The following is a 22,839-nucleotide window of genomic DNA, read 5'->3' as shown; positions in this document are numbered from 1 at the left end:
TTATTTTGTTTGACCTTTTTTATTTTATTATATTGAATCGATCAAAATTGATCAATTTAATAAAATAAATTTTTTACGGACGAATATTTCCTCCTTCAATATTTATTTCGATTTTAAGTTAATTTACGACTTTCCAGAATCAGAATAAGAATAGATAAATTAGTCTCTAATTTATTTCGTCATTCTGCCCAATAAATTATTAGAATTCATTTTCAATGGAATCTTAGTTTTTATACTATGTTTGCAAAGACATTTGGAAATGTTGTGAAATTTATCTACCTATATATATATATATGTTGAGTGCTTGTAAATTGTACTAAAGTTCAATTTCACATAGAATTATATATGAAATTAATTAAAGTAAGACTAAACTTGTAAATTAATTCCACTTGAAAAAAATTCAATTGAATGTACTTCACCATGATGAACTAATTATGAACTATGGAGTTTAAGCTTCATAAAAAGATTTGGCTTCTTTTTTTTGTTGTTTTTTGTTTTTTGAGATGAGAGTTGAGAGATAAGATTTAAAAGTTCAAGTAATTAGCTTTATAATAAAACTACAAAGATTTAAAGTTATTAGCTTTATAACGAGACTTAAGAGAGTATTTTTTCATCTTATGTATGTTAATTAAAAATTTAATTTGATAGTTAATCAATCTTTATTTAATAAAAATACACATTAGTATTTCTAAATTAAAATTAATGATACACATATGAAAACAAAATAATAATTAAGAGAAAAAAATATATAATCAACAATATATAATTAAGATTTATAATGCATGTTGGGTCCTTGAATAAATTCATGCTTACTACACTTCACACACACACACACACATATATATATATATATATATATAAATATAGTCTTTTTAGTATAGCTTAACCCATATGTTATATGTGAAAATCTCTAAATAAAAACTAAAAATCAGCACTATATATATATATATATATATATATATAATCAAATGGTGTGTTTTTCTTTTGCTAAGTCATAAGGCCAAAGTAAAAAAGTGTAACGAATTATAAAATATTATATTTGATTATTTAAACATATTTTGTGTAATTAATCATGAATATTAGGCGTGATATTCAATTTTTAATCAGTAAATTAAAAAAAAATGTTATAATTACATTAGATATAATTACATAATTTTTTTTACCTCATAAATCTTAAAAATCAAAACTTTTGATACTGTTTTTTTATTTAAAATATTTTCGAAGAAATTTTGCATTTATTTTGAGATATATTATTTTTTATTTAATATTATAAATAAATATTTATTTACTGATTATTATAACAATACTGATGAATCTCTAATTCTAAATTTATTATATTTAGTGATAGAAGATTTTATTTTATATTATAATTTTATATCTCAAATGTTTTAATTAATTAATTAATTAATTTCTCCGAAGTTAATCGATTTATTTATCTGAAAAAAAAAAATTGCGTCTTATATTTTAAATTTCATCTTTATATGAAGTTTCCTTTCCAGCACCATGTGAATAACCACGGAGGAAAAAGCCATCGCCACTGCTTACCGCCCTGTTGACGGCGGCGTTTTGGCTTGTTGCTCCGTGATTTCGACGCCATTTTAAGCTTCAAATCTCTCTCATTTTGTTCTTTTGTTTTGTTTTTCTTGAAAGAATAGGTAAGTAATTTGATTAATTTCTCAGTGATCGCGATTTTTAGTTTGTTTAATATCTAATCAGCAATCGGTGTTTTGTCCTCAACTCTGGTTTTAGTATGGAATAATATGTTGTGTGAAGCTTGTTACAGTGAACAAGCCAGTTTTTAGTATGTTTATGGATTTTCAGAATTACTTCAGCTATTCATGAAGTATATTTTTCTTGTATTTGGATTATATTAGATGTCACGGATAGCATGGAAGTACTTAAGCTTTTTTTTTTTTCTTTTGTTTTTTCAATGGAGAAGCAGTAGATTCAAGCCTCACATATTTCTTTTTCTTCTTCTTCTCTCCTCTCTGTTTTTCTGTTTTCCAGTTTCTCTGTTTCTGTCCACGCACACACACAGCCAACGGGCCAACAGATTTTAATGTATGGATCATGAATTTTGCATCCATTTGATTTTAGTTTTCATGTTTTATGAATTTCTCTTTCTTCCTTTAAGTGTGTTTATGGAGTACGGATCATGACTTTTTGCATCCCTTTAATTTCAGTTCTTAATCTTCGCTCAAGTTCTTTGAGTGTGCGTATGGATCATGACTTTTTGCATCCCTTTGATTTTAGCTCTCATCTTAGATATATGTTTCTGTGTGTGTATATGTATATGTATACTGTTTGGATTCACAGTTTCTTATTGTTTATTTCGGTTGATACTGAAAAGAAGTTGGTTCAATTTTCAGCTTCAATTTATTAATGTAAAGCTTGAATTTAACTTTCATTTGATTTGAGGCTAATTATTTCTTAATTTTTGATTAAACTGAGTTATAATTGTTTTGATTAAGGTTGAAGTTTTACCTCCTCTGGATCTAACTTTCTTTTGATCTCCTCATTTTGTTATTTTAATGGAAGTTGTGTTAGGTGCCGGTTGTCACTCATACCAACGTTTAATTCGGCAGGCCTGAGTTATATTGTGGGCTAATGGCATCTTCTCCAGACTCGTGGATGAAAGAATATAATGTAGCACTCAGACTTGCAGATGACATCAATGGAATGATATCAGAACGAAGCTCTTTCCTTGCATCACGTTCTGAAACTCAGCGTCATGAATCTGCTATTCGAAGGAAGATCACAATTTTGGGTACTAGATTAGATTGTCTGCAATCCCTTTGGGCTAAGCTCTCCGTGTGAGTATTGTATAGTTGTAAGATACAAATGTTTAGTCTGGTTAGCTTTTATTACCATCTGAAGTTTGTTTAATGCTTACATATTTGATACACAGCTCGGAGAAAGAGAAAACTCGTCGCAGAACCATGCTTCTAGATTTGAGATCAAGAGCAAATCAAATGGCTTCCACGATGAACATGCCAAACTTTGGTGACAGGGAGAGCTTGCTCGGGCTAGATATGAAGTCGGCTGATTCCATGAGCAGAACAAAAGGGTTGGACAATCGAGACCTTGTTGGTCTTCAAAGGCAAATCATAAAAGGCAACTTGTTCTCGTTTTATGTAATTTTTATTTCAATTGCTTCTCGGATTTTTATGAACGTCGATTTGGGTATGTTTCTCTAGCAGAACAAGATGGGGAGCTTCAGAATTTGGAGGATACTGTGATTAGCACAAAGCACATTGCTCTGGCAATAAATGAGGAGCTTGACTTGCACAATAGGCTTATTGTATGGTTACAGATTCCATAGATGGTCACCACATTTTCTTCCTTGAATCCTTTCTAAATCTAGCCTTTTTCCTTTTGCAGGATGACTTGGATCAACATGTGGATGCTACAGATTCCCGCCTACAGGTGAGTTGCATATTTTACATGAATATCATCCCTTGCAGAAAAAAATTACCCTGAGAGGGGAATGAAGAAATTTGTTATTTGAATGGTAGGTGAACTGCCTTGCAAGGAAGAATATAATTTCATGATTTTTTGATTTCATTTGTGACCCTTCAATATTATGAAAACTATTGTCGTTAATGATGCATTTGGTGTAGTACCATGCAAATAATATCATCTATGCTTACGGTATTACAGTATATAAATAATTAAACGATTATAATAATTAACATCTTCCGTTCGCTTCGACTATCATAAATGTTAAATTATTTACGAAATATTAACCGTCACTTAATTGAGTAGTTGATATGTTCTTTTTTTTTTGTAAGATATAGCGAGTTCGAGTTAAATTGTACTCTTGTATATTTTCGTTTAAAAGTTGTGTTTATAATTAATATTTATAAATCAATAAATATTAATTATAAACACAATTATAAATCAATAAATTGATGAATATGTAAATATTTATTAAATAAAAAAATCAATAGATTTTTAATGCTGACATCAGTGAAAATCTATGCAACTTCTAACACTATGTCATTGTGATTTGTAGTGTCTTTATCCTTAAAAAAGAATTTAAGGATAAAGAGAGCATATGATGTTGACATGATATTATTTGAACTCATCATAATTGTATTGTTTGATCTAAATATATATTCTACTCTAATTGAATATATTTTGCTGCAATTAATAATATATTATCTTTTTATTTATTTATTTATTCTATAACAGAGAGTTCAGACGAACCTGACGTCTTTAAATAAGCGCACCAAAAGCAGTTGTTCTTGTATGTGCATGTTGTCATCTGTCATCGTTATTGTAATTCTAGTTGTATTGATATTTTTTTTGATTAAATACTTGTGATATACCAAAAAAAAAAAAACACAGACACAAAATGCTTCCTATGTTTGCCTATATCTGTATCTGATAATGATCTCTATATGTCTTGTTTGTATTTCTTCTTTTGCTCGCTTTTTTTCTATTCTATGATGTGGAAATAAGCTGAAGTGTGTAAAGGAACATTTTGAGTTTAATACAAACTGGAAATGAAATCTAAAGAATGAAGAGCAGGAGTATGCTAGAGATAAGAGTCTGTGACCACCATTGAACAAAACGTGCCGATTTCATGGCTTTAAAGCATCCTGACACTGCCAAGTCAATGGCTTAAAGTTCAATTCAACAATGTTTTCCAACTACATGCCCTGCCAACAAGCATTTTGTATCTTCATTTGCACTTTAAGAACTACTTCAGGTATAGGGAGCAGATTTAGTAGAATTACTCTACCGCTTAATTCTACCTACCGCTTACCATGCACATACAAATGGCCAAACCAAAGTTATCAAACGTTGCTCAAAGACCTATCTTCGTGGCATAAAAAGTATAGGATACTAGAAGACCGGCACCTCGGCTCACTTACTAGTAGCATGGTGGTACAATCCCACACTCCAACCATCTTTTGTGAACCAATATATTGCATATAGTATGACCTTCAAGACAAAATCCTAGTTCCGCCGTTATTTCCAAGTATACTGCGGTTCAATTATGGCCACCATTAGATTTTTTTAACACAGATAGTAATTATGTTTTTTAAAAATAGCAGTTTGTGGAGACAACTAATAATCTAATTTCACACTAATTGTATAGTTTCCCTTTCGGGTATTTTGAATGTTGTACAATTGAAAAAAATTAAGAATACAAAATAACATCTTATAGTTACCTTTTTTCGCACCTTGTGAAATGTTAGGTTAAGAATTCTAATAGGAAGATAATTTAACTCGAGTAAAAGAAACTTTAAATGCAAGATGAATATGTTGTATATGCTGTGTTCCATCAAAAATTTGTGGAGATACCAAAAGTTGATTGTAGTGGATGTTCACAAGAACATCCTGCGGATAGTCCTAGCAGCAGCACGGGAAATCAACCTTCCAACTAGATCAGCTGGCAACTGAACCAATTGCTGCTGCATTTCTGGTGGGAGCTGTCACGTGCAATTAAATTATTTCAATACACATGATTTATGGGATCCATGATCAAACACAATGTAGAAAGCTTTGAAGAAATAGAAATGAATTAAATGGTACCCTTACAAAATGAGTCAGTGCAGCTATATATATATATATATTGACTCTATAGTCTCAAGTCGGTTTTTGTTATTGGCAACAAGGACTTAAGGCTTGTTTTTAACGACTTCAATGGTAACCAACAGTTAAGTCAAATGTGACTTCTTATTTCAAAAAAAAAAAAAAAAAAGTCACAATGTGACTTCAGATTCTAATTTGGGATAGTGATACTGATTTGCAATTGCTTTGCGCCAAATCAGGTCCAGAGTACTGTCATGAGTCAGGTCATCCTAATTCCTCTGGCCCAGATTTGGGACTATACCCCTACCTCTAGCCCTGATCAGGATGTACCATAGTTGTCCTAAAATTAAGAATAGTCCTTCGCCCAAATCACAAGGACAATAATAAAAATGACAAAATATCATCGAATTATATAGTTATATCAAGTCAGTTCATGGTATGTCAAATAAAATATTTTGTCCCTATTTTCTTAAGATGTTGATAAAAAAGGTACAGAAACTTTAATATAGACAAAATATGGTCTTACATAAAAACTAATCTACTTTTAATTAGTGAGAGAAAGCACTAACTACTCTCAATTTTGCTACAATTTATGTAACATTTTTAGCAGATTTAGCATTAATTACAACTTTTGTTTTTTAAATTTTCTAAAATTATACACTAAAATAATGGTAAATAGGGATGATAAAGGGTTGGATTCGGATGGATTTCGCCCAAATCCAAACCTAATCAATCCATGAAATAAAATAACTTGAATTCACCCCTGATCGGAGACAGGTTTACAAAATTGACATGTAGTTCAACCCAATAAAATTTTGGATTAAAATTGATTCCCTCTGCCCCATATATAAAACTAAAATATTTTATATCTATACGTTAACAATATATTACATATTAAAGTACATTAATAACATATAGTAAACTATATTTTAGTAAATAAAATACGATATATTAAAAAAACATAATAAATTATATATAATACCTGATTGGATTCGGACAAATTTTTGCTTCCAAACCCGAATACAACCCACTCGGTATGGTTAAAAAAAAAAAACCGACAAAAACCATCCAGCACCTGTTTGATTTTGGTTAGAAACTGAAAACAAATTTCAATGGTTTGGTTCAGATTTGTTGGGTCGGGAAATTTTTTACTACCCCTGATGACGCTGTCTGACTTTTAGATACTAAGATGTGAGATAAAATTTGTAGATTAAGACTATTAAGCAATTTATACAACCATATCCTAGATTTCATCTAAAAGAAAAATATTCTTATACTTCATTAGAATGACACTTCCTTTTTTTTTTCTTTTCTCAGGAACCTTTGTAACTTTCCCAAATGAAAACTTGCGTCATAGGCTGGTTATGCCAAACTCATGTGGGGATGGGTCCGGTCATGCTTAGGCTTGGGTTCGGAACCGTTCCTTGAGTACAATTTTGCCTTGTGCTCCAGGCAAAGCTCAACATCGTACCTTATGGTAAGTTATGTTTCGGCTTGGCAAACTGGGTCCCTAGTCAAGTCAATTTGTGCTTGAGCATGGATTTGGTACTATGTCCAGAGAGCATGGGAATGTGTCTCATGTCAATTTCAAAACTATGCTTGATTTACTTTTATTAAATAATAAAGTTAAATCAATTTCCTCAAAAACTTAAATTTTGTAAAAAATGGTCCATCATATTATTTATATAATAATAATACGTCTCATTATATATAAACTTACTTTAGGCTGCCAAGTGCGGATCAAACACATTATAGGTTCAATAACGAAAATATGTCCTTAATAGGTAGGTTCAAGTTTGAAACTGACCTGAACTATTTCAAAGACTTTAATTTGGATTCTTTTCAAGATAAAGTCTGGTGTTAAGCGGGCCATGTTTGACAATGTGCCCAATTCAAGCGTATTTGTAGCTGGTTCAGGATGGTGCCTTAGGTGCCTAGTGTTAGTTTTAGCACCGCTCCATCCTAACTAGGTTTACAACAGTGTCACAAATTGGGCCATATATACAGGAACACTAGGATGGCTTGTGCTTGAACTCGATAAGATGCTACATGTCAAATTGAGTCATTAATGGAATTGGACATTTTTCCAATCCCATTACAAGGCTAGACAGTTTTCTCATATTGTAGTTAAGGACAAAAATTTATACTAAAAGATAGTCCTCAAAGATATTTTGGCATAAACCAACTTGACTTTGATGAACAGTTTCAGCCTCAATAACAACCCAACTTAACCCATTTATGGTCACAAGCCCAGGCTCAATTGTCTATGGATCCTTACTAAGTACAACCAAGCTTGACAGACAATCTTAGACTCAGTGCGGTATGCCGAATCCTTGCACAACTCACATTCACTCCCGTCATAGACTAGCTTGGCAGAACTCGATCAAAGCACAATCTAAAACCCAAGCATGATGCAATACAAGATATAGTCTCGGATTTAACCAAGGCACTCCAAAACTCAGTCTAGGCACAACTTTACACCTAAAATCAAAGACACACTTCTTGACCTCTAGCCCACGATAATCCAAAACCTAATGCAAGCAATAATCCTAGACACGGACACTAGTTGGCATGGAGCACATCTCAAATTCAGCTGCGCTGTTGGTTGGTAAGGATGGCAATGGGGCAGAAGAGGACTGCACAATCCCACCTATACTCAAGGTGGAAAGATAAAAAATCACTCCCATCCCGCAAGCAATCCTCCATCCCACTACCTATCCTATCACTTCCCCCTGCCCTATCTAATTTTAAGTATAATTTTTATTTAATTATATGGATCATCTACAAATTAATTTTAAATAACTTTAAAGTAAGACTACAAAATTAAAATATCAAACAAAAAGTATATGGTAACTTTTTTACACTAAAAATAATAAAGCAAAGAAAAATGGAAAAAATCTACCATTCTCACCCCAACAACTCGTACTTTTTCTGTATTTACTCACCCTTATCTGAGACATGTTTGGGGCAGGCAATTACGAATTACCTTTCTTCTCTATTGTCAATCTTAATTGTTCGACCCAAGACCGAGCACAACTTGGCTCAGGAAAATGACACTTGGGATACAATTGAAGACCTTGGCTCAAGCGTGAGATGGACAAGAACCATATCCCAATTCTCAAACTTATTGCCTGAACTGAGGCTAGGAAACTATCCTGAACTCAAGCAGAAGCAGAACTTGCCTAGAGAAAAAAAATAACAAATAAACTTTATGTTTTTATTAGAATTATTGTCGCCTACTTAATGGATGGATGGTTTACGATATTTCTTTTTCCATAAAAAAATGGTTATAATATGTAAAAATAAAGATGAGGGATCGAGGAGGCAGAGGGAAGGCCTTATGAACTAATATCTGGTTATCTCCTTAACTTAGGGCAAGCCCTCAAGGTGTTCAACCTTCGGAAATCAGAAAAACAGAAAGGACGGGCAGAATGTATTTCAGAAACTTTAGTCCTTACCTCAGGAAAGACAGAAAGGACAGGCAGAATGTCTTGTGTAGATACAAGTTGATATACAATGAGGGGTGCTGGTGCTTCCTCTGAGCGTCTCTTCTGATTGTCATATGATCTAGCCATTCTAACGTCCTACAAGATTAAAAGATAGTTAAGTTCAGAAAAAGAGAAATATAGCAATCAACAAATAAGCTAATAGCCTATTTATACTTCAATTTTTCACCTTATTTTTAGTAATTAAGTATGCTTCAAATATTAGACTAACTTTTGAGTTGGAGGGAGAGAGTTCAAGCTTTAAGACTATAGTTTCCTTTTACACATCAAGACTAATGTAACTTTAATTTTAGAGATCGATTAAGCATAAATTAAAATCAAATTAAACTGTTTATTCATTTTTCAAGAAAGTAGCTACTCAACTCCACAGGCAAATACTTTTCGAATGTTTTACAAGACAATTATATAAGATTTAAAAGAGAAAAAAGACGAAAGATTTTAGGAATGAACCAGAATACTAATAATAAAATAAATTGCAGATAATCATAGTAATAAGTATATCAATACATAAAATTAGAATCTGCATTTTTTATTAAATTTTTCAGAACTCACAAAGTTTAAATATACTAAATTAAGACCACCAACTACTTCTGTAATAAATTGAATAGAAAATATATAAATTCTTTTATACATGGGTAGACACTTTTTTAGTATCCATATTAATAGTACACTTTTCACATTTATTTAAAAGAATAATAATAAATTGGATAAATTTTCACTCTTCCTACAAATGTTAATTAAATAAGTATACATATTAAAAACTCAGAATGTTTCCTAAATAATTATTTGTTGGAAAATCAGTAATGGAACTAACTTAATATATCTAACAGAATAGGTTGATAGTCAATTTTTATTATGTCTTAAAAAAAATGACTATCAGATTGATCTAAAAATTACAAATATATAAAAAAAATTGTAACCAAAAGTGTAAAATATGTTACCTAATCTAATAGATATGATGTGTTTTTATATAATTAATCCTAAAGTAAACATCAGTGTAATTATAATCTGAAGCAAAAGTCGACTCACCACGCTTAACAAGGAAACTAACCAAAACATGTGCAGGATCAAACTACTGTCAATATTAGAACAGTGCATTATCATGTCAATGACAAATTGACGAGATGTTCTAGGATATCAGCACCAGTTTTTAAGCCACAGGTGAATTGTAATGTCTTTTTTTTTTTTGGGACAAGAATTCAGAGGAAAAATGTTAGACCTTCACATGTAGTAGATTGCAGTTGCAAGATAACTATAGGTGATTGAAACCAGAGATAACGGAAAAATACATACATATATATGATACTCTAATAGAGAGCAATACAGGTCATATATATATATATAAATGATACTCTAATAGATAGCAGTACATGTCAGCAGTTGGCTCCCTAATCCTGCTTTCTTCATTTTCAAACAAAAGTACTTTTCCTATTTCTTCCTCCTGCGCACTCACCTCCTCTTAATAACAAATTACAAGATATGTAGTTGCTAAATTTTCTATATTAAAATTATGGGTAGGTTTCGAAGAAAGAGACATGCTAAACAAACGACATATAACACCATATACTCCAGAAATAATTGTAATAAGGGATCAATTCTTACCATATTGAATCTTTCATTTCTTTGCAATCCTGACAATAATGACATAAGGCGATACAAGTTTCTCAAGTTGATCATGTCTTCCTCAGTCATTGAAGACAGTGACAATGAACCAACAAAGGGTAATAAGTCTACTGTTGCTAACCCAAGTGCGTCCAAACCCTACATTAATTTGCAGATAGATTATGACCAAGAACCTTATATGATTGCAACATGTGATTGGGATAATTAAGTGGTTCATAAGATAGCATAGGACTGTAGATGCCATTTTTCTACATCATATAAGCCATACAGGACTTTTTCCTACATCATATAAGCAATACAATTGAATAGGGTTGTCTATAAAACAATTTCCGACCTCATATAATTAGTTTAACAAAATGTTCATCCTTAAAGAAAAGCACAATTTAAATCTAGTTCCCCATTCTGGCTGCAGGTGGTTTACCAAATGTGTCACAGCGGGGTCACATTATAGGTTGGTATTCAGCAAAACATATCATTGTGTATTTTTGGTTGTTAAAAACACTGTACATTAGCTTTCTCAACAGAATCAGTGTTCTAAGCTGTAATTGATTAGTGAATCTTCTACCTTTCGTTTATTATTTGGCACTGGAAATTCATCAAGACAGGAATAATAAAGCTCCTAAAAGACCTACCTTTGCAAATTCTTGAAGAAGGATTTCCCTCATGAATGCACCCTGTGAATGTTAAAAATTAGAACTGAGAAAAAGTGTCCTCATAATTTGGTAAGGCCACAAAATTGCAAGAGCACAGAGAAGACTTTAAGAACACCTTCTCAGTTAATGTGAATGAAAGGACTTGCTTGATAATCAATCGGGAATCAACATCCTCCCCTTTCTTTTTATCCATGGACCTCTCAGTTCGCGCTCGAAGGGACTGCCACGAAAATTTTTTATGGGTCTCAAATAAATGGAGCTAATGGCAGTGGCTTATGAATAAAAGAAAAAAAAATTACAAATTGACAGCAGTTTTGGATGTATATGCTTATGATATGATATGCATTCAGTTACAACTGGAGAACATCAATAGGCATTAAGGCAAAAAAGAATATAATGATGGTAAAACTAAGGCAATGGATTTTCATGTTCTTAAATGTGTGGGCAAATATAGTTTCATTAATCTTCAGTCCCTTGAATATTGAGTAAGGTAAGCATCTTTTCTTATAAATGGTATTTTCAACCAGAGTTGAGCTGAGATGTACTCACACTTTTATATAAATTTGTGAAAAAGCTAGAAAAAAATCAATATAAAATTAGCAATCACTTATTGTAAAATTCAACACAATAAGATTTTATACAGGCAGCACCATTATAGTGCAAATAGAATGATTGTTAAATTTTTTAATTAGAAAATAGAAAGGCTCACCTCTGTAAGTAAAGACTCAAGACGATCAATTCTGAAAACACCTTCCTATCAAGATATAATGAAGGAATCAGGAAAATGATATTGACAAAGTTACAGAATATATCACAGTAAGACAAACCTTAAACGGGAAAACATTTGCAGAATTACCTTATAAAGAAGAGATTGTAGAGAAGATTGAAGTTGAGGTGAGCCATTAGTCAATACTTTTCTTGCAATCCAAGGGTATGTGCTGCCCAGAACTTTGTAATTTGGATCAGAATTGATTGCAATTCCCTCCAAAACAGCAAGGCTGAGAGATAGAAGCAGGAATGAATTCAACTGAATAAAGTCATGTCAGTGAACATGGAAGACGCTAATTGGACAAACTCTTGGGATAAGTTTCAAGGTAAAGCTTTTATTTCCATTTGAATACAAGAGTTTTTAGAGTAATGTAATTCTAGCTTGTTCTAGACGAATTCAATATCAACCTTCGATTGTTCATTTTTAAGCAAATATTTTTCTTACATCATCGACTAACCTTCCACGATTCATTAGAATAAAATGAAAGAAATATAGATGAACTTTCATGAAACAGATTTTGATATTAACATCATTTTTTGACTTGCTTTCTCATGTATGGTTTCCCTAGAAGATCATGTAGGGAAATTTTCTGCTTTCTTTCTGATGTAGAGTGAAGACCAAAAGGCCAAAAATCTAAAATGCATTTTTCTCTCATAAGATGAACCTATAGAATAAAATACATTCCATTTCAAATAGCTTTAGTTCACGGGAAAAGATGAGAAGTTCACAGTGCAGTGTTTTTTAAATATTCTGGGTGTTATATGTTTGAATTGGAACTACAAGTTTAACAATATGACCACAAATAATTTATGAAAGATCATTAAGGACAGAGAAAAATACCTCCGAATTACAAGAGAAAAATATGGAGGTATCCGAAATTTGAACTTATACCTGGGAAGAAATAAATCGATATTACTTGATACCAAATAGAACAAGAGAACATCCAAGTGCATGCATATGCATATAGATAACTTTAAAAAATAAAATGACAAGACATTTTTTAAGACACTTGTACTAATGCAGACAGAATCCTGCAGATTCTGTAAAGCAACAACTGTAGGTGCTTTTCTGTAGGAACCAAAATTTTGGTCAGAAAAGCATTACAGTTTTTCTTAGATTCAGTAGCAGAAAACCTAGATTTTCCTTCAGCAATTCCTCATTTCTTTTTTTTTCTGGTTCTACAAGTATGCTGTTTTATTTTCTTTTATGATACTAAGATTATTTCCAGCTAGAACATTCTCTATTCCCTACTAGCTTTCATTTGTTTCCATTATCTACAAGAATTAGGCTCTTTCCAATCCTGAAGGATCTAAAAATACCCTGGAAATTATTCTATCATGATCTGTTTTAACATCAATATATTTGTCAAAGATTTCTCTCTATTCTTTCCTATATTTTTAGGAATTATCAGCTAGTGTAAAAACTAGTCAAACTCTATGATCATTCTATGTCGTATTCAAAACCTGTATATTTCCCTCAAGGATAGAAACTCTATTTAATGGTCTGCATTTTCACATGTAGATAGACATGAAAAGCACAATTATAAATGTGAAAGAAACATTTTACATGGTAGTTCCCAAATTGCCTAGAAGATCTCCGAAGCTTATATTCCGGACTCCTTTGGACACAGCATTTTGGAAGACATCTACAGAGAAAAAAGAGGTTGACCCAAAAACAAGTTAAGAGAACTCCAAGGATGTAACTGCTATGCAAACAGTTATCTGAAGCCACAGGCTCATTTTTAGAGAACGAAGAAACCTGTTAAAGCTTTTGAAACAGCCTCCTTCTCTGCTGTTGGTGGAAGAAGCCTAAAGAAGTAACAGTCAAATCAACATGACAAATGCAAACATCATTAAAATGATTTTTCAATAATCAGCGAGGAAGATGGAAGACAAAATACCCCAGAGTAACAAAGTCCTTAGCCAGGGCATTAAAATCACGGTTTACAAGGTGTAGACAAGCTTCAATAAATCCATCACGGAACTCTTGCTTAAATTCACCCATCATGCCAAAATCTGGTGGTCAAAGATATTAAAGATTAATTTTGCAAGAACTGTAGCTTCTACTGACATTGTAGATTATTCATCTGCTATAATACTAATATGGAACATGATTTTGACTACACGTAACAGATAAATCTATGAAAAATGCAACAAAGAGATATCATGTTGATAAGCAGTAAAGGTGAACACTAAAACAGAATAATCATTAAAGAAATCAAACATGAACTAATTGAAAATGATAAATCGTTGAGATGTTTCATAAACGTGTTCGGAAAATTAGGATGTCCTCTGGAGTTATACACCCTAGAAATAGAAGAGTATATAGTTGTTTTAACACCTAAAAGCTTCTGAGTTGACTTTCTACTGTTACTCTTAAAAGAAAGGGTGAAATTGTGCACCCTGCACTTTATGAAGTTCACTACTGATGCCTCATTCGTCAAGATATAAATGTTGTTTATTAGATCAAGCCACAGAGAGAGTAATCCAGTACCGTCATCTCATTGCATTACAGACTTTTACATAAAGATTCCAATTCTAGAAAGCCTACTTTTGCCTGACAAAAATTTCAAATTAAAGGATCTAGCCAGCCATGGTATAGCCTGGTGTTCATCCCTCTTCTTTATGCAGGAGGTTAAATTTTAAAACTGCAAGGAGATAATATATTACAAGGAGTAAGGACCTTTAAAAGCAGCAAAATGAAAGGGGTAAGATAATTTTTGGTTCAAGTCTTTAAGATATTGACAAGGATATGTTCATTTATTGGATACTACATGAAGGAACAGACCAAAAAAATTTTCTAGTGGAGGCAAGATTACCAAGAAGATATATATGTGTTGAAAGCTTTCAAGTTATTAAAATTGTAAAATGAAAAATGAAAAAAACGAAAAACTAACATTTGATCACTAAATTTTAGTAGAAAAAGATATCAATTAATTTTTTTATTTCCTTTAACATAATTGTTTACTTAGGATCCATACTATTGTATTTTTTACCGAATTTTATGGGGACAAACTAAAAAAATAATGATAATATCAGGTTAATATAAGTATTTCTTGAACTGCAGCAGGGACAATTGTCCCCACTTCCGCCATTGTAACATCATCCATGGTAGATCTTAAGGAAGACATTCTCCCACGCCTAGATGTAGGAAGAGTTGAACTATATGGGATTGAGGGAGACGATCCTAAAGGAAGAAGTTTTTTTCTCCTTTTAATTTAAAAGTTTAAACTATATAAGGACCACATGCTTTACAAATCTTTCAAAACATCAAGTACGTCTTTGAAATCCTCACAAGTGTACAAAGGAAGTTCTTTTTAATGTAAAAATTAGTGTAATATATATATAACGACCAAGAGAGTGCAATCTGTACACAAAGCTTTACAAATCTGTTAAAATATCAATCAGTTCTCTTAAATCCTCATGAATATAGAGAGAATGAACCTTATAAAAAGATCAAGGGTCTATGTGCTATTAAACATTGGAAAAGAAGAAGTATAGAGAGGATGACTGTTTTATCAAAAGTACTGATCAGGCTCCCAAAGGAATAAGTTTTTTCTATTTTTCCATTAGGCATTGTAAAAGAAAATAAAGATCCAAAATCTTTTTTTGATTGTTTGTTGTTAAAGTTGGTTAGTCTTTTAGGCAAAAAATGAAAAGGTTAATTTTTTTTTTATAAAAAATAGAATAGGAAAAAGAAAGTGGAAAAAGTACTATAGAGATTAGAAAGTACAGTAAACTATGATGGACGCAAAGGAAATAGAGGTAAAAAAATAGTGCATTGTCCCTACACAAGTTTTTAATCGGCTTTGATTCAGGTTCTGAAAGTTAGTTTCGTTTAAAAATGGTGCTTAGGGGGAGAGTTTTCCTTGTAGGCTTTCTTGACTTTGAGAAAGAAGGGGCCCACGTTTGAATGATTTATTTCTTCTGTGCTTTAGTCTATATAGCTTTTAGTTTCTGTAGCGTTTTATGTCCCAAAAGTATTTGACTTATTTTATTAACTTTTACACTCTAAACAACTATCAAGTGTTTGGTAAAATCATGAGCTTTAGCTTTTAAACTGAAACTTTAGTAAAATAACAAAGAGAACAATTAATTGCTTTTAAAATTATCTAAGTGTATTTTATACCAAAGATATCTAAAAATAATATCAAATAAAGTTAGTAACATAAAATTTAATTTTTTTACTATCTGAGATATTTTCTTAATTTTTGTGTAACATTAATTATGTTTATTTTAAAAAGATAATTGAAGTTATTAACTAAGTAATTGCAGGATTGTAACTTTAATTTTGACCAAGATAATAGTTAAAGGGGTTAAAAGCTCTTTTGACTTAAAGTTATTAAAAAAAAAAAAAAGCTAATCCCAGGAGCTTTTTATTTTGGACTAAAAGATTATAAGTTTTTAGCACTTTTTTCTGGCCATTCAGACACTATGCATTTTTTCGTTAAAAATGTATTGAAGTACCTGACCACTAAAAGAACAGTAATCTAATGGCCACTTCTACTATTGTTTTGGTCTAGGATTTAGAGACATCCTTTCTGCTGCTATCTTTCTTTCTATAATCTTGTTTCCATTTCTTAAGGGTTTCATGCCTTCTCTCTTGTACTTTTTTTTCTTTTTCATTAATCATAGTTCTTTTTCTTAGAAATTAAATTGAGATCGACCTAAAATAACAGAAAGGAAAAGTACCGAGGTAAGCAAGTTTCCCCTCGTATGTACGAAGAAGATTTCCTGGGTGTGGATCAGCGTGATAGAATCCATACTCTAGAAGCTGATTAAATGAGCAGTAAACACCTACCTGTTTGGTAGCAAGAACACCAATTAATCATCTAGACCTAGTTGGAAAGAAATAAAAGATCGGTTAAATATTTAATGAACTGCAAATTTGCAATCAGCTTCACACAACCTCAACTAAGTAGAGATCCTTCACTTCTGACAACTTTTGTCCCTGGGTTACCATGAAAAGATCGTCAGCAAAAAATTTACTAAACATAAAACTGTCAGGATATTTTCCAAAGAATGACAAAGTCCAGCTACTAAACATGAACTGCAGAATATTTTCTAAAGTTAGAACGAATTGCATAGAAATTTGATGTCTAATTGAGTTGTGCAGTTATTTTCCTCATGACTAGAACTTTCTTCCAAGAGCAAGGAAAAAACAGTGAGTACCTCAACCCATTCCATTACAAGAACTCTACGAGTTGTGTGCTCCATATACATTTCTGGAACCACAACATCCTGTATGCTACCATAGAGCTGCCTATTAAAGCATGTAGAACACCACAGTTAGAACATGAAGAATCCGTATAAAATTTATTCTTTCAATAAAATAGAGTTTGTCACAGAAGTTAGCAGTTGAATCAAGAGGAAAAAACTTAAAACATTCAACTACGAGGAAAAATAAATGATGTAAAGCCTGCTGAAAGACAGTCAAATTTTAGAATTTTTTGCTGCATTGACTACCTTTTTATAGCTTTTTTTTTAAGTAGGTAGAGTCAGTGGTTAGCCATGCTTGAGTCTAGGGTGCGTCAAAAGATTCGTATAAAAGTGCTAGCTACTTCAGTAACCTGAAGGTAGAACCTTCTAAGCCAGAGGCTTCTGGTGACTAGATGTTTATAGTTTGTAAACTCTTATACACATAACTAAGTTGACAACTGAACCACAGAATAAAATCTGGGTGCAAAATATGTAGGTTGCTACAAAATAATCAAGAAGTCAGTTGCCAAAGGATTAACAATAAATTGTCAAATGCAATCATTTTTTGACAATCCAAACCACATCAGATTTAAAAGTTTCATATATATATATATATACACACATTATCAATCCGTTGAACCAATTGAAAACAGTGTCCTTACCTAAAACAGTCACGGACTTCTTACCTAAACTTTAGTCCGTTCTTTGCCTCGTTCACATAGTCCATCTCCTGCATTCAATGTGATTTACCTGTATTCAATATGAAGCTCTAAGAATATTCCTCAAATCAACAAGATCTACAAATGAAGTATTTGACAAATTTTATAACTATCCTATGCATTGAATTTTGAACAGAGAAGAAAGTGTAAAATAGACGTTCACACTTCTTGATTATCTTTCTCATAGTGAAAAAAAATAGAGGAAAAAGACTTTCAAGAAAGTAAAGAAAGAAAACCAATTTGAAGTGGCCAATTCCAGCTAATCACTTTCCTCTCTTCTTTTCTTTGTTCCTTACCTATTTACATATATATATATATATATAAACATATAATGCCCAAGTCACTAAAGTCTGTTGGAGCCATCATAGTCGGATAAAATTATCTCCGTACTTTATTTTAGAGAAAAAGTCTCCCGCATGCTTAACAGGTAATATCTTCTTATGAGTGTTCATATTGTAAACATCTCAATTTGGAATGAACAATGAATAGATCAATGCATACCCGAAAAAGACTTGATGCCCACTCATCAACAACTGCCTGCAATTTGGAAGTCATGTTCCAAGGTTACCATGAGCTAAAATGTTGCCATCATCATACAATTTCTTCATTCAGTCTAAAAAAGAGTCTCTCCCAACATATTTTTCATTTTTTAAAATTGTACTAAAAATATGGCCTAAGAACATACTGCAATATTACCTGAAGATCAGAGTTAAATTTTCCAGCTTGTTTAATCACCCCTGCTAGGAAACGCAAGATTAGTATATCTAAAGAAATTGCAGCTCGTACTCCTGGCCTTTGCACTTTCACGGCAACAAGTCGCCCATCACAACGGAGCCGAGCTTGATAAACCTAGGCATGAATTGAGAGGTGGAACAATAGTGGGAAAAAAGCATATCATATTGAATTTTTTAATTCATTTGTTGAAACAAAAAAAACATTGAAGTAGCCACATAAATGAACCATAGATAATTCGCTGCATAGATGCAACCAAGTACATACCTGTCCAAGGGATGCTGCAGCAACAGGCTCTGGTGAAATCTCAGAGAAAATTGCATCTATTGGCAGTCCAAGTTCTTGTTCTATCAAATTGAAAGCAACTTCAGTGGAGAATGGGGTTATTCGATCTTGCAACAAGGAGAGTTCGTCCAAATATGATTGTGATATCAAATCCTAAACATAAACAATAGAATAAAATCGTGTTCATATCGTGGAAGAATGAATTGTTATATACTTTATTGATTACTAAGAACCTCTATATATAAGTTCTTAGTAATTATACAAGAAAACCAAATTAATTACAAAGATTCCAAGGTTATATTACTAATATACCATTAACCCTACTTTCCATATAAATACACTTCCCAACATCACCTTCAAGCTGGCGAATACATATTATCCATTCTCAACTTGTCAATAATTGTTTGAAATCCGAGATTACTCAATCCCTTGTTCAATATATCTGCAAGCTTCAAAGTAATGGGCATGTATGGTGTGCATATCAATCCGCTATCCAGAGTATTGAGTAACTTCAATATGTTTCGTCTTGTCATATTGAACCGTATACCTAAACTCTAATTCGACATTGGATCCGGATACTACATTTTGCTTCTTACTTATCCAGTCACTAAATTTCCTATAAGGAATATGCAGTATCTAGATGTAGATCTTCTGTCGACTAATAAACCTGCATAGTCAACATCTATATATGCTTCAAGGAGCAGCCTAAACAAGAACTCTAAGCTTATGCATGGGGATGTTAGCAGTTTTAGGACAGCAGTGAAAACTACAGCTACCTGATGACTTTATTAAATACCAATACAAAGAGAAAAGGCCGTAGTCCTGCCTCCATTAATTTCTTTATTGAATCAAAATTGACCAGTCTCTTAGAGAAATTTAAGTCCTAGATGAATTTTGGAATCTTTCACTCTTTAACATGTCCCAACATAGAATGCTGAAGACCTCTTACAATCAAGCCTGGCCTAGGTTATAAGGTAGCTTAGGACATAACTGGGGGAATTAACTAATGAGGAACAAATATTTTGCTATCTTTCATCCTTGACATGGTAACATAAATAATTTCCAACATAGTCCAAGTACATTGTATCGCAATAGTCCATATGTTTGTCCAGTGCAGATACTTCGTATGCTGATGCTGAATACAGATCATAGTTACCATCTCATCTTTCTAGACTGGAACATGCTAAATTTAGAAGTACCCAAAATTAAGCTAAGGCTTAAATTTGGCTAAGAGAATTCTTAAATCAAGTCTAGCCTTGTTATAGTCAAGCTTAGAATATTCGGGGTTACTTTATCAAGTGCATTTTATTATGTTTATCCAGCGCAAATATTTTATCCACTGAAGTCGCACGGGAACCTTCATAGCTGCATTATATATTATGATACTAAAATGGTTCTCCATCAATCCCAACGCATTTGATGCACAGCAGAAAGTTTTGATGCAATTAATTATGGATACCCTTGAAAGTGCAACTGATACAATCCACATGATAATTAACTTCTTTTTCATTTTCCTGTGCAACTTAAAAGCAAAAAGGTAATCCAATGAGGCAATAAACTTTATAATATAAGAAGGTAGACTACAAAGCTGAACAAGAGAAGCAAATCTCAAGGATATGATAACTTACCGGACGAGATGATACAGCCTGAGCAATTTTGATATATGCCTAAAATCCAGAAAGAAACAAAATAAGATTACAAACAACACCCTAAAGCAAGGAGAAACTATTGTAGAGATGCAATATATTAACAGCTTCACTCAAAGGAGAAAGCAACCAATAACTCAAACTGAAAAGACCTCATTCAGTGATATTTTCAGCATGAAAGCATTATATGTTTAAATAAATAAAAACAATCATAAATGCAGCTTCTCAATGAAAGCTTGTGAGATGACAAGCAAACCCAGTCAGTGGCATAACTTGTGCGTGCATGCTTCTTTTAACATCCACGGATGTCTATGAGATGGAGATAAATTCAATGCAATGACGCCAAAAAAGAAAACTCAAAGACCTCCTAGTGTGTACAGATATGTACCGGACCAAGTGCCACCAATATTTTCCGAAGCTCAGCAGCTCTAACCTACACAAGCAAAAGAGAACATGTTAAGAAAATATCCATACTGACACCAAATCCCATGATTACCAAATACAAATAATCTTAGTAATGAATTCAGCTTTTTCAAGAAAAACACAATCATCATGAGTTAATCATACCTTATCCAGAAAACCATTATCAGGAAGAGGAAACTAGAAATTATAGGTTACGAAAGAAATATTACAAACTAAGCTAAGAAAAATTAATTGAATCCAAAAACAAACATATGAGAGTGCCAAGTAGCTAAGGAGCAAAATGCAACCAATCATCAGATGAGCTACCAAACCAAATATCAACACCAAACAAAGAATGCATGTTACTCCTAGCTTTTTAAATTTAAATCCTAAGAGCCTACTCTGCTTATGGTCCTTCCTGTCAGCAAGTAAATCACCTTCCACTCTCCTGGTAGTTAGCAAATGATTAACATTGAGATCACTATACCGGCAGTAACCACAATCATAATTACATATATGTATCTTACCTGTGCACATATATACATAGATAGAACACGAAAATGGAAGGTCAAGTATTGTAAACGTTAACTAGATTAAGACCATAAAATAAATCAATAGTCTAAACCTGAATCAAAATAAGCTAACCTCAAACATCTGATCAGAACGTTCCATGATTTGATCAAGGTACCGAGAGCCGAACCACGATCCAAACGTAACTCCAATTTGAATTAGCCTGCGCAGCAAAATCAGAGGCTTCTTCCTGTAAACCGAGACGATTTTGGAGATGTTGTAATCAGCTAACGAGTCGGCTTTCGCATCTACGGACTCGAAGAGGTATCCAGATTTCTCGGTGAACATATCGACATCGCGAGCCGCGGCAGGAATTGCAGTGGAGTTGATTAGCGGCGGCGGCCGTAGTTTTATTTTGGAGGAGGAGAAATTGAGGAGTGTGGGATTGGCGGGAAAGAAGGGAATTGGTGGAGACGGAAGGAGAAATGGCATTGATGGATAAAGCAGTTGAAGATATTGGCAGTGGAAATTACAGAATAGGTGCTTCGTCTTGATTTGCTGTTTGCAAAATAAGTGGAGTTGAGAGCTCGGTGAAGAAGACGAGGAGAGGAGAGGAGAGGAGAGACAGAGACGAAAGCGTGCAAGGTTCAAGCAAGTTAGCCAACGGCTCTCTTGTGGTCCATTTATATATTATCTCTTCCGCCCACGTCGTTTGCGTTCCTGCCATTTTCTTTGCGTGCTAATCTCTGTTTCTATTATTTGTAATCTTATACAACGACTCAAAATTATCCCTTCCTCATACGGAGATTTCTAATAATAATATCTTTTAAATATATTATTTATATATTTAATATTTTATTTATATAATGTACATAAAACACATATATATTATTTATATATTTATTATTTTAATTTTTAATAATAAAAATATTAATCGATCTAATTCAAAATAGATTTAAAAATTTTGATATTAGATCGAAAATTAGATTAAACATTATTCAATTTGGTCCGATCTTTTGGTCAAAACTGGATAATGTTCAACCTTAGATCTATCAATAATGATGGTATTCAAAGGGTATATCCAAACTTGTTAATATTAGTATTTTTTTATTATGAATATGTAAAAATAGAGTATCGTAATTCTTGTACGATAGTTTTAAGTTGAACTACTATATATTGTTATTTGATTAATTAATTTTTAATAACCGACTAAAAAATTCATTCTAACAATAAGTTTCTTTACTCTTATTTT

General features: G+C 32.4%; 2 protein-coding genes across 7 annotated transcripts; one reads left to right on the top strand and one right to left on the bottom strand.

The window, feature by feature from the left end:
- The first annotated feature begins 1,449 nt into the window (after positions 1-1,449).
- LOC110818206 (syntaxin-51-like) lies at positions 1,450-4,417 on the top strand. Of its 5 annotated transcripts, none has more exons than XM_088209963.1 (6): positions 1,450-1,655; positions 2,586-2,813; positions 2,909-3,114; positions 3,198-3,301; positions 3,382-3,426; positions 4,195-4,417. In XM_088209963.1, the coding sequence occupies exons 2-6, from the start codon at positions 2,608-2,610 to the stop codon at positions 4,324-4,326; spliced, it is 693 nt and encodes a 230-aa protein (XP_088066089.1). In that variant the 5' UTR covers positions 1,450-1,655; positions 2,586-2,607; the 3' UTR covers positions 4,327-4,417. The 5 variants fall into 5 exon arrangements, with proteins under 5 accessions (XP_088066089.1, XP_088066087.1, XP_088066081.1 ...); XM_088209961.1 differs by having other exon boundaries at positions 2,548-2,813; XM_088209955.1 differs by having other exon boundaries at positions 2,539-2,813.
- Positions 4,418-4,566: 149 nt separating this feature from the next.
- Positions 4,567-22,301, bottom strand: LOC110818004 (Protein kinase superfamily protein). Of its 2 annotated transcripts, XM_088209947.1 has the most exons (22): positions 21,723-22,301; positions 21,064-21,108; positions 20,658-20,696; positions 19,012-19,182; positions 18,709-18,861; positions 18,514-18,549; positions 17,980-18,023; positions 17,267-17,357; positions 17,004-17,045; positions 16,787-16,895; positions 13,996-14,110; positions 13,854-13,903; positions 13,662-13,740; positions 12,936-12,986; positions 12,183-12,324; positions 12,036-12,080; positions 11,442-11,546; positions 11,306-11,347; positions 10,653-10,811; positions 9,003-9,128; positions 5,314-5,441; positions 4,567-4,992 (listed from the first exon to the last, which is right to left on the bottom strand). In XM_088209947.1, the coding sequence occupies exons 1-21, from the start codon at positions 22,077-22,079 to the stop codon at positions 5,337-5,339; spliced, it is 2,106 nt and encodes a 701-aa protein (XP_088066073.1). In that variant the 5' UTR covers positions 22,080-22,301; the 3' UTR covers positions 4,567-4,992; positions 5,314-5,336. The 2 variants fall into 2 exon arrangements, with proteins under 2 accessions (XP_088066073.1, XP_021902419.2); XM_022046727.2 differs by lacking the exon at positions 4,567-4,992 and having other exon boundaries at positions 5,081-5,441; positions 21,723-22,300.
- Positions 22,302-22,839: the final 538 nt, after the last annotated feature.

Source organism: Carica papaya, chromosome 1, assembly GCF_054855325.1.
Source record: "Carica papaya isolate Zhongbai chromosome 1, ASM5485532v1, whole genome shotgun sequence".
Classification (NCBI taxonomy): Eukaryota; Viridiplantae; Streptophyta; class Magnoliopsida; order Brassicales; family Caricaceae; genus Carica; species Carica papaya.
Note: the sequence above shows the minus strand (reverse complement) of the source record. Positions and strands in the feature narration are given on the sequence as shown.

Coding starts and splice junctions, on each gene's coding strand:
- LOC110818206 (XM_088209950.1), top strand. Junction 2,814..2,908: donor CTTTGGGCTAAGCTCTCCGT/GTGAGTATTGTA, acceptor TTTGATACACAG/CTCGGAGAAAGAGAAAACTC. Junction 3,427..4,194: donor CTACAGATTCCCGCCTACAG/GTGAGTTGCATA, acceptor ATTCTATAACAG/AGAGTTCAGACGAACCTGAC.
- LOC110818004 (XM_088209947.1), bottom strand. CDS start 22,079: ATGCCATTTCTCCTTCCGTCTCCACCAATTCCCTTCTTTCCCGCCAAT. Junction 12,325..12,935: donor TTTTCTCTTGTAATTCGGAG/GTATTTTTCTCT, acceptor TCTATCTCTCAG/CCTTGCTGTTTTGGAGGGAA. Junction 11,348..11,441: donor CATTCACATTAACTGAGAAG/GTGTTCTTAAAG, acceptor TAACATTCACAG/GGTGCATTCATGAGGGAAAT.